Source organism: Nelumbo lutea, chromosome 7 (assembly GCF_056320005.1).
Source record: "Nelumbo lutea isolate HS-2025 chromosome 7, American lotus-T2T, whole genome shotgun sequence".
NCBI lineage: Eukaryota > Viridiplantae > Streptophyta > Magnoliopsida > Proteales > Nelumbonaceae > Nelumbo > Nelumbo lutea.
The window spans coordinates 54,562,594-54,574,763 of NC_142690.1; the positions used below are offsets into that span (position 1 = coordinate 54,562,594).

A 12,170-nucleotide genomic window follows, 5' to 3' on the forward strand; every position below is an offset into this window, starting at 1 on the left:
ACCCACTGTAGGGGCATATCAGAGGGGCCCCAGAACGATAAGTATCAACCGATACGGGCCGATACGTGTCAATACTTTGAACCTTGAAATGGTCCATTCCCATAGTCTATTTCAGACAGAAATGAGAATGGAAATTGAAATCAACAATAATATGATTTCATTCCCATGAGAAGCAGAGAACAAGAATGGGAATGAGATTCCAATTCCACCCAACCAAACAAATAGAATCAGAATAACCCATTCCGATCCAATTTCAGACCCCTATTCTTGCAAACCGAACAGGGCATAAATCCTATTTTTCATTAGTTCAGATTTTACAAAATGTTCTTTAACATTTACAAGACATCATCACATTCAACCAATTCCATCTTTCCTTGCACGGTGCAATGGACGCACCATAGATATTGGCTAAAACAAAAATATTATGTAAAGCCTTAGCCTCTTCAACACCCAACCACATCGCTCCCCCTTTACTCTATTAAAACCTTTATTAGCATTTTTCCATAGGGGGATATGCATTAGGATGGCCAATACAAACTGACATGGATAATATAAACGGCATTAAAAAGTGATCTGCTCCACTCATAACACGTGTCTATAAACTCGAAAACCACATGGTCAATACACATTGTATATAATGGAAAATTTTATTATACCGGAAGAGATTTGACCCATCAAAACAACCATAAATTTGATGAACAACACCTGATTGGTCACCTTTTATAGTCGAACCCATTATATAAAATAAGATGACTCAACATCCACAATCAACCGGACAATGCAATTAAACTTCAATCATTAAATTAGTTGGTGACTTACCCAAGAAAACAATAAATTAGTTGCACATAAGAAGAATATCAATATACAAGGGGCAGAATAACAAGTCATGAAAAGTACACTGCTTCAACTTTTCAAAAAAGCATCTTGAGCTGCTTTCTCCCGTACATGGTTCCAAGTTGAATCTTATTCCTCCTTTCTTTGAATTGATGATTTGATCTTCAAATAGGGGTATTCACTTGGTGCGGTCCAGAGACCCCACAGTATGGTTAAATGGATGCAGAACAGAACAAAAGAAGAGTAGAAATTTGAAGGATATATGTTCCAGCAAAGCTCTACGCCTAAGAACAAAATGAGCCTACATAACAAACACAAAAAGAATTACCGATATAAAAAGAAAGAAATGGATATGAACTCATAAAACCTTTTTAGAACTTGTTGGGTCATAACATACCGTAGTGAAGTAGAAAAATTTGTTTTCCACAGTAAAAACGGCAAGCTGTAGAAGTACCTGCACGCCAACAACTCTCACAGTGAGCTTTATAACAGATGGAAGCCCATAAGATGGCAATGGAGCAGGTTCGGGAGGGTTTTAAGAATTCTAGACCCTCTCCGCCTCCTCAAACCTCTCAATCCATACCCTTCCCAAAATGTACAACGGGTTGATTTTCAGAATCCAAACTCTCCCTGCACATGAAAATGCAAAATCCTCCCCAACCCTATCCTCATTGCATTTAAGGGTGGGGTGGGTCAGGCCCAGGACCTGCATCTAATTTCCTGTTATTATAAGCAATAAACAAGCAAAATCACATGAACAAACATCAAAGTTTCCAGTGATGCAATTATAAAATAAAGAAAACACAAACCATCAACTACCCTTGACATAAGATTCAAAACATTATTGAATTCAATACATAATACATAATATCCATTGTCCAAGATTGTATATTATGGATTGCAACAGATCTGGGAGGGTTGGGTTTAACCTAATATAATACTGTACCCTACCCCAAAATCTGCTTTTCAAACAAAAAACCCACCCCATCGAGACAGATAGGGGAAGGTAACCCACCAGGTAGGGTAGAAATTGCCATCCCTACCATCTAGAGAAGTGTTGACATGCAATGGTTGTGTCTGTATACTACCACAAACACTGCCATCTTATCTGCATAATATCAGTAGGTTCAAACAGATGACATTTTCAAAGGATTCATGCCCTCGTTGTTCTGGAGTAGAACATCCAGCTAAAGATTTGAGAAAGTACGATTTTTCAACTGATCTCATGCTGGCCATCCTATGTTACTTTTCCAACCTATACATGGAAAAAATTTGAGCTCAAAAATCCTTGCCACATGATCAAAATTAGCCCTTTTTACCAGTAAAGTTTATCTTTGTCAACTAACATAAAATTGAATAACAAATCAAGAAGAAATAGAGAAAGCACCAAGCTTTAACATGGTTCGTCTCAGTAGCCTACATCCACAGGAAGAGGGAAAAATATCCACTTTGAGAACAAGGCCATGTTTGGAAGTGCTTAAAAATAAATGCTTACTTGGGCCGGGACCACACCATTAAACACTTATTGGTGTTTGGGAAATAAGCCCAAAATAAGTGCTTATTTTAAAAATAAGGGCTTATTTTTTTAAACCCAAATATCCAGCTTTTTTTAAGTGCTTAAATAATAAGCACTTATTCTATTTTTTTCTAGCAACACTTTCCTCATTTAATTTTTATAATTCCAACAATGCCCTTCAAATGTAAAAAGGTATGGTTTGGGCCATCGATTGTTTCTTCTCCATTGCCCTCTGTAACCAGCAGCATAACTTGGTTCTCCTTGGCCGAATAATCATTCCCGAAGGCGGAGATCTATTACCGGCGTAACTTGGTAGGATTTTGTTGAGAAGTGGGGTTTTCTTTTGGGTTTTGTTTTGAGAAGATACACAGTTGAAGAAGACAAATAACAAGAAAGAAGAAGACTTTGGCGTTGCGAGTGGGTCGTTTCGTGTTGGAAGAATGTCTGCAGCTGCATCTTCACCGGTGGAAATGAGTGCGTCCAGATTTGTAAAGTGTGTCACAGTCGAGGATGGGGCCATTGGAAGCCGTAAACCAGGAAATTGTTCGAACCCAATATAAACAACAATGAAGGAAGTCGTAAACCACGGATTTTACTTCAATACAACGCAAAGTACTTGAAATAACCACAACAAATCTAAAATATCTCGTCAGAACAGACAAAACAACTGTGTAAAACAAGGGTTCAAATCTGCAACAGAGAAACAAGACAGAAACTGTAAAGTAACATTGATTTCTGTAAGGCTATGATGGAAGGTAGTAATGATCACATTGGAAGAGCTGCTAATAAGTTCTGAGAGGAAGACATCCTTGTTGCTGTAGAAGGTGTTGATGATCAGACTCAGCAGCTGGTTGATCTCAGCCTGGAAGGCAAACGTCTCGGTATCCACCATGATGAAGAAAAAATGAGAAAACAGAGTTGAGATCGTTGTTGATTAGGGTTTGTGAGAGAGAAAAGGAAAAAAGAGAGAATGGGTTTGGAGTCGAACTGTGTTGATATATAGGGACTTTACTCGGTGAAAAGGAGAAAAATGGAAATTATGGTATATTTTGAAAATTTAAAGAAAATGAAGGGAAAAAGATTACAAGTGCTTTTTGGAGAAAAAACCACCAAATGCCCAATATGAAATAAGTGCTTATTTTTTAAAATAAGCAATTGAAAAAGCTGGGTACCAAATGCAAAAAAGTGCTTATTTGAATAAGCACTTGTTTTTAACATAAATACTCCCAAACATGGCCTAAGAGATACACGGCTGACTTCTCTACAGATTCACAACAAAATATCCACTCTCACTCAACCTTAATCCCATAAAACAATGGTTTAAATTAGCAAAAGGGCAAATTATATCAGAATTTCACATAGGCCCCTCTTTCTCCCATAAATATATACAAGTCCCCAAAACTTATCAACATTACAAATATACCCCTATAACCTCCAAAAACCCAAATACAATATATCTCTCTACAATCTTTAAAAAAAAATGAAACTAGAATGGCTAGTGTAAGTTGGAAAATCCACCAAAACAATTAATTATGCTAAATTGACACATTACAAACCAGCAAGACCCTATATTAAGTATCCAATTGATGATAGTTGAAATTTGCTTTGAACTAATTAACATGCACAACATAATATATAAGAGTATCATCCTAAAACAAAATAAAACAAAAGAAAATACTCAAGGAAAAATTACCATGAATAAAATTGATAATGCAATGATCTGGCACATACAATTCCAATGAAGTTACCAACGAACATAGTAGTTGCAATATCTGCATTAGTTCCAAAGCCATTTTAGTCCTAATTCAGAAGAAAAGCATAGAAAAAAATGCCACTAGGAGCAAAAAGTATCATCTTATAACCCCTAGAAGTTTGTAACTTACGTTCATTAGTGAGAAGATTGGAAGTAGCAATTCTTAGAGGCATAGAGACAAGTCTAGAGCGCAAAAAACGGATAAGTCCACCCTCATGCCTGGAAAAGTATTATAAAGTGAGTAAAATATTGTTAGGTAACTAAGATACTGACAAACCCAATTGCCTTTTAATAGGAACAACTGATCAAAAAGTATATTTTTCTTCCATAACAAGAATTCTTCAACTTCATTTTTTTATCAATATTCTTCAACTTCATTTTACAACATCCTCCTGGTAACCTCAGTCATAAACTACCGAGATCCTTGAGGGCCATGGCCTTGAGACATGATGCTTTGGCAATCTTAACCATTTAGTCTAGAGATTGACATAAAAAAGGAACCAGCAGCTAAGACTTCAGACCAGAGGGTGTTGAATATGAAGATTTCCAGGCTATAAAGTCCAAGAGGAGAGTAACACAATTTTAGTTGAATAGACATTCCATAAGAAACTGTGAACATGCTGGGATAGTTCTAGCTCAAGTGGTAGCATGATATGGACCAATAGTGGCCCCATTAGTGACACGACTCCATCATAGAATGATTTGAGCCTATAGTAGCCCTGTTGGCAACATGACTCCATCAGAGCTTAAGTGATTGAACTCCTTAGTTGTTCTTAGTGCACATATTCTGTAAAGATTTAAACTATTATCCCTTGCTGAAACTTGAAAAAAACTGACACAATTAATTACAAAACTGAAACTGCCGGATTATCCAAAAAGTGCTTCTAAAAGCTAATAGGTTACCTACGGCCAAGATTGCGTAATGACCCTTGTGTCGATGCATGTGATTATCATAATAAGACACTTCTACATAAAATATTACTTTGTTTCCTTAATAATGTAACATATATGAACAGAAAATGTACAGAATGGGTGTCATTTTTTCTTGTAGAATGTTATTAAGTAATAAAGATAAACTTCTAGACCTATGGTGAGGAACTTTGCTACCTAATTACAGCAAGGGCACAGCTGGATTTGGTATTGCATACAAAATTTACACTAAAAATTGAAGTATGCAACATGATACAACACCCTTGTACAGGTAACCAGGTATCATAGGTGAGAACACAGCTGGATATGTTGTCGGATATGAAATTTACACTAAAATTTGAAGTTGTCCAACGCAATATAATACCCTGGTACATACTGATCAAAAAAAAATACAATACCCTGGTACAAGTATCCAGGAATCATAGCCTTTTCCTATGGGCATATAATGTTACAATTTAAGTAAGTATAAATATATATATATATATATATATATGAATTTTTAATAGTTTAATCTTGTCTACAAACATGTATGTGAGTTCGTGCTTTTTCATTTTAGCAAGACTCCTGGACACAGTTGGGTTCTAATTCCCCTGTCCTTGTCCATGCAACACTCGTACAAATATGCAAAAAAGTGAAAGTAGCACAACATACAAATAAAACACAAAACTTCCTTGTGTACCTTGCTTGTTTTTAGTTCTATACTTCTATAGTTCTATATTGTGCTATATCACATGTAAATCCCCTTCTGTACTTTTACCACCCATTTATTTTTTTCCAGATTCATTTTACATCCTGAATGCAGACATAGTGACACACACAAGACGAGATTTCGCATACTTACTTGCACCACCTAAAATGAGCAAATGCTGTAAGTAGTAGAAGATGAACAACCAGCAAGGAAAACGCAAACTCCTTTGATATAAAGATTGATTCACGGATGAATTTGAAGTTCACAGACCTGATAAATTACAGGAAATCTGATTTTTCAGTTTGATAGTTGAGTATATAGACTATGTTGAGAAAAATTAAAACATCACCAATGTTGGGCAATATTTTATGAGAAATTATAATGACAAAAGAAGTAGAACCAAATGAAGATACAGGATGTATGCTCCAATTATATTCATATTTCTCTCATTCTAAGGAATAAGTTGTTGACGAATTTATATTGTGTTAGGAATGGTGCAGCAATGGAAGCACAATATCCGTTTACAGCAAACTTTTGCCCCATTTTCTGTCATTCTAGCAGATTTTCGAATTTAGGGTGTTAGTAATTCTAGGAAAAAAACCTGATTTTTCACTTCCCATTGCCTCCTCAAATCCAAATGCAGACCTAAAGTTTATCACCCTATTAGCCCTATCAGAAGACTTATCACCTAAGGTAATTGTAAAATAGCTCAAAAAGGCAATCACGCCAAGGTCAGATGGAAGATTCATGATGAAGGGAGGGCTTCAATATCTCATCTACTATAGCAGAATATGTCAACATTAGTTGGGCCTTCTAGGGAGTAGATGCAGATTGTTGTAGCCACTCTTTGATTATCTAAAACATCTTCAGGCTTATAAATTTATCTTCTGATTAGACAAATACAACACTAGGAGGATGACCAGATAGAAAAATACTGCCTTTCTTAGGGTATAAAATCACCTAAATCAAAACTCACCTTGCAAGAGTGCAGTATAGCTCCCTTATTTCTAGGCCTGAAGATGGGTTAAAGTGCTCCATTTTTCTTTTACTCTATTCATTCTTCATTATTTATTAATACAATATTATATCCATAGATTAAGCACAGCCTAAGCAGAAAAAGTACATGTAATAATTACCAATAAATACCCAATCGGCATAACATTGATAATGTGTTGGACAAGATTCACAAGAAAACTAACCAAAGAAAAATACAATATTTCAATTAATAATGGAAAAAAAAAAAAAGCATCCAGCTAGAAGATGTACCAGAAGTGGATGAAGACACGACCAAGATTGAATGCTCTAGAGATATATGCTACTGGATGTGATAATAAAAATGGCAACCCCAACAAAATCTGCAGAAATTTCAACAAATCATAAGACCACTTATGGATGTGATAATCAATACAACACTCATGCTGCAGCAATGCTATTAAAGGTTTTTCCCACTTTGCCTAACCAAAATAAGAAGGAAAAATAACTCGACACTGCCCCATAAGCAATTTGTGGACAGCTCTTACAACCTTAAATTTTCAAACTGACCTACAACTGCCTTGTTCAAGCCAATATCCCAAAATCAGGAGAAAGCAGCTTTGTCTCTTCTATTGATCAAAGTGCACAACTGCACGTGTTAAGAGATCAGTCTTTCCAAGCTCCCACATTATTTTTTTTTCACCCCAAACGAAAGAAATGAAATTAAAATGGAACCAAAACATCTCTCAGTCCTTGTTAAAGACTGAGAAGGCACAACCTAATTAACTCCATGCACATAAGCTGGTTAACCCACAGGCCTTGTATGGGAGTAATTACAGGTGGTCATGAACATTGTGATTGGAAACCATAACAGACACTCCCAACCTCTTCATCTTTCCCATTCTGCAAAAAGCTTGGTCTAGCACCCAGCCCAAGTCTAACTACACCCTGCAAATTGTCTCCCATTTAGCTCTGAAGGTTTTCAGCAAGAGGAAGAAGAAACAAGAGAAGGATTTAGAGAATGGTGCAGCAGTCTTATTCCCTGTCCAGCCCTAATTGATATTTAAAGGAGTGTTTAAAATAATGTACAAGTAATAATGCCCCTCATTAGGAGGGCAGAACATAAAATATTTAAACATATAAAGCTCAAGGTCATTCTTCCCAATAAGAAACATAAAAGAAAAAAAGAAAAAAAAAATAGTGCAAGAAACAGCCAACCCAATAATAAACAAGTCTTACAATACTCCCCCTCAAGTTGAGCATGATATCTATCATGCTCAACTTGCCCAACAATACATGGAATCTTGTCTTACATAATCCTTTCATGAAGACATCAGCTAGTTATTTTCCAGAAGGCAAATAGGGAATGCATAAGGTTCTTGAGATGATCCTTTCCCAAACAAAATGCCTATCAATCTCAATGTGTTTGGTCTAACATTCTGAATAGGATTATTTGCTATGCTGATAGCAGCTTGGTTGCCACAATAAAGCCCCAAGGGACCATCCATCTGAATTTCCAACTCCTTTAGCAGAATTTGAATCCATAGTAGTTCGGTTACACCATGAACCATTTCTCCATACTTTGCTTCAGCACTAGACCCAGTCACAACCATTTGCTTCTTAATTCCCCAAGTGACCAAATTTCTACCCAACAAATGTGCAATATGCAATAGCAGACCTACTGTGCCAACAGACCCTGCCCAGTAAGCATCAAAATATGCTTCAACCAAGGTTCTAAACATCAATACAGGCTGATACGCCGGTAGGGCGTATCGACATGTATTGGTGCTTTTTTATGTTTTTTTTTCTTTTTTCAAAACCGGTTCAGAGGGGTCGGTTAAAGCCCCGGCTACCCTCTGAACAATGGCCTGACCTGATACAATCCCTGTAGGGGTGTATCGGGAAGGCCCCGATATGATACGTATCGACCGATATGGGCCGACACGTAACGAAATTTTGATACTTGGCTTCAACTACTAGCTTGAAATGTTTCTTGAACAATAAACCCTTTACTAGATATTCTTTTTGGTGAGGTGAGAAATTCTGGGAGCATGCACAAATTGGCTTACAATATGAGGTCTGCTGAGGGACAAATAGAGAAGTTTAACCACCAAGCATTGACACTTCTCTCTATGAGTGTACAGTTTTTTTTTTAAATTGAAATATATTCCTTATCAAGAAAGTATAAACTGACACAGTAGACCAGAGAGAGGTGCAAGGTCCGGCCCCACCCTTAAGTTAATACAACATCAATAAGTAAGGTATTAAATAAGATAAGACAAGATTACAAAGCAGCCCAAAAAGTTCCCTGTTTGCCCCTTGTTTAGCAAGACAATCAGAAAATACATTTGACAACCTACCCTCCCACTGCTTGAAAGTCAAAATCAAGGAGTGGAATATTCTCCACTTTGGAAGGTCAGTGGAATATTCTCCACTAAGGAAGAAACATGATGTTTTGGGGATCGGGATAAAGAACTGAGGTGGGAGCTAAGGAAGAGTCTGGAGGACACAATTTTCAAAGAAGAAATTAGTTGGAGGCAGAAATCTAGACATAAATGGGTGAAGGAAGGAGATAGGAATACAAACTTTTTCCATGCTATAGTGTTACAGGCCCGAGAATAGGATCTCGTCATGGGTCGGTCCACAGGGAAAACCTCCTGTTTTCCCTTGTTCCTCCCTTTTCTTGAGGAACCTATCTTGGCGCCTTAATGGTGATTTGTTCAAGAGATCACCAAACTCTCCATTGCTCTCTTTCTTGACTGAAATTTTCGATGCCTTTTATTGAATAATATCAGCTCCTTAAATAGGAGATTACAAGAGGTAAGAGTCCTACTTTTAGGAAGACTCCTTACTAATCTATACTACTGAATAGATAAGATAAGAACACTGAATAGAAAAGACTCCCTACTAATCCCTACTACTGAAACAGATAAGATAAGAATACTGAATAGATAAGACTCCCTACTAATCCTATTACTGAAAATAGAAAAGATAAGAATGCTGAATAGGTAAGATAGAACTTTATCTAGCTGGAATTAGATAAGATGAGAACTGAGAACACCCAATTACTGCTGCTGCCGGCGGAGACACTTCTTCCCAATAAATGCGTCCACATCATTACTCCCCTCCTGGACTAAGAGCTTGTCCTCAAGCTCGAAACCTAGATAGGTGTCTTGAAACACAGTCAAAGGAATCTAGGATAGGTGGAATGATTTTGCCCTCCCGGATCGAGTTCCAATGAAGGGGGTTCATCCTCATCTTCCTCTTGTTCCACCAGGAGGCAGAAAAGTCTCTTGCACTTGTGCCCTGCTGAGTAAAGTTCATCACAATTAAAGCACTGTCCCCTCGCCCTGCGTTCCGCCATCTCAACCCTGGACAAGTGCTTAATAGGGGGTGCAACAACTCTGCTCCCCACACTGGATGCTGATCTGGAATTGTTGCTCGTCTGTGGTTTCTGTTCTTGGCTGACTGCAGAAGAAGGGGCCATTCCGGGTGCTTTCGGGGGTGCCCATGATGTCGGCGGCCGCCCTATACTGAAGGTTCTACGGCTGAGTTGCAGCTTGCATTCGAAGGCGTGAGCTAGATTCATGGCTGTAACCAGGTTGGGGGGATGTTGCATCTCCACATCCACCCTTAAGGGTTCTGCTAACCCTACAATGAACATGTCTACCTGCTGGTCCGGTCGTACCGATGCTGCTCTGGCAAGGAGGGTCTGGAACTGGCGCTCGTATTCAGCCACCGTTCCCGTCTGTTTGAGGTTGATCAATTCACCTAATGGGTTGCTTGTTAATGGGGGCCCAAACCTAAGAAGTCAGCAAGATTTGAATTGGGTCCAACTGAGCCCGGGTTCCTCTTGTTCCAATCGATAAAACCAAAGCTGCGCCTCCTCCATCAAGGGAAATGCGGCTAGACTTACCTTGTCTCTGTCCTCTATCCGTTGGTTGCGGAAGAACTGCTCACATCAATACAGCCACCCCAAGGGATCACCCGCGCCGTTGTAAGAAGGGAACTCCAACCTGCTGTATTTGGGAATGACCGCGGCTCCCTGGGTAACGATCTGTTGTTCGCCGGATGAATCCGCCATGTCTGGTCGACGACTGTTAGTGGTTGTCGCCCCTTCTGGGTTCCTCTCCTTGTTAGAAAAAAATAACTCCATCAGGCGCCGTAACTCTCGGACATCGTCCTTGATTTCGCGTACCTCCGTATTGTTCTCCACGAGCCGGTGCTCCAGTTCGTGGACCCTGGACATCAACTACTCCAGATCACCCATGACGCCTTTGCTCAGATACCAAATTGTTACAGGCCCGAGAATAGGATCTCGTCACGGGTCGGTCCACGGGGAAAACCTCCTGTTTCCCCTTGTTCCTCCCTTTTCTTGAGGAACCTATCTTAGCGCCTTAATGGTGATTTGTTCAAGAGATCACCAAACTCTCCTATGCTCTCTTTCTTGACTGAAATTTTCGATGCCTTTTATTGAATAATATCAGCTCCTTAAATAGGAGATTACAAGAGGTAAGAGTCCTACTTTTAGGAAGACTCCTTACTAATCTATACTACTGAATAGATAAGATAAGAACACTGAATAAATAAGACTCCCTACTAATCCCTACTACTGAAACAGATGAGATAAGAATACTGAATAGATAAGACTCCCTACTAATCCTACTACTAAAAACAGATAAGATAAGAATGATGAATAGATAAGATAGAACTCTATCTAGCTAGAATTAGATAAGATGAGTACTGAGAACACCCAATTACTGCTACTGCCGGTGGCGATACTTCTTCCCAATAAACGCGTCCACATCATATAGCTAATAGCAGAAGAAAGAAAAACACCATCTCTAAGCTGGTGGTTGATGGGACAGTTTTAACTCAACAGAATGAGATTGTCGGGGCTTTTGTGGAATACTTTAAATCCATCTTTAGGAAGCCTTTGTTTAAGAGATTAAGGATTGAAGGGTTGGATTGGCCTAAGCTCCCTGATGAGTTGATTGTGTGGTTGGAAAGAGAGTTTGACCTGGAAGAAATAAGGGATGCCATTTTTTCTATGGATAGATCTAAAGCCCCGGGCCCTGATGGTTTCACAATGGCTTTTTATCAAAGACTGCTAGGAGATAATTAAGGCCAACATTCAAAATGTTTTCTCAGAATTCTTTGAAAGAGGAGTGATAAACCCTGGCCTGAACTCTACTTTTATTGCTTTAATTCCGAAAAAGGAGGAAGCTTGCCACCCTAAAGAGTTTAGACCCATCAGTTTGGTTAATAGCCTCTATAAGATCATTGCTAAGGTGTTATCCAAAAGAATTAGAGAAGTGCTTCCCACAATTATATCCCACAATCAAGGTGCCTTTGTGATGAATAGACAAATTGTGGACCAAATCTTAATTGCAAATGAGAGTGTGGAAGATTATAAAAGTAGAGGGGAGAAAGAGTTGGTGTGTAAATTGGATCTAGAAAAGGCATACGATATGGTT

General features: G+C 38.4%; 1 protein-coding gene across 2 annotated transcripts in view; it reads right to left on the minus strand.

The window, feature by feature from the left end:
• Positions 1-779: 779 nt before the first annotated feature.
• Positions 780-12,170, minus strand: part of ALG3 (asparagine-linked glycosylation 3) — a 55,890-nt gene continuing 44,499 nt past the window's right edge. For both annotated transcript variants that reach the window (XM_088952993.1, XM_088952994.1), the window contains 6 exons: positions 6,988-7,076; positions 5,875-5,991; positions 4,234-4,322; positions 4,044-4,122; positions 1,232-1,288; positions 780-1,135 (listed from right to left, as the gene is read on the minus strand). In XM_088952993.1, coding sequence (XP_088809119.1) covers positions 964-1,135; positions 1,232-1,288; positions 4,044-4,122; positions 4,234-4,322; positions 5,875-5,991; positions 6,988-7,076 — 603 coding nt within the window. In that variant the 3' untranslated portion in view covers positions 780-963. The remainder of the gene's footprint in view (positions 1,136-1,231; positions 1,289-4,043; positions 4,123-4,233; positions 4,323-5,874; positions 5,992-6,987; positions 7,077-12,170) is intronic.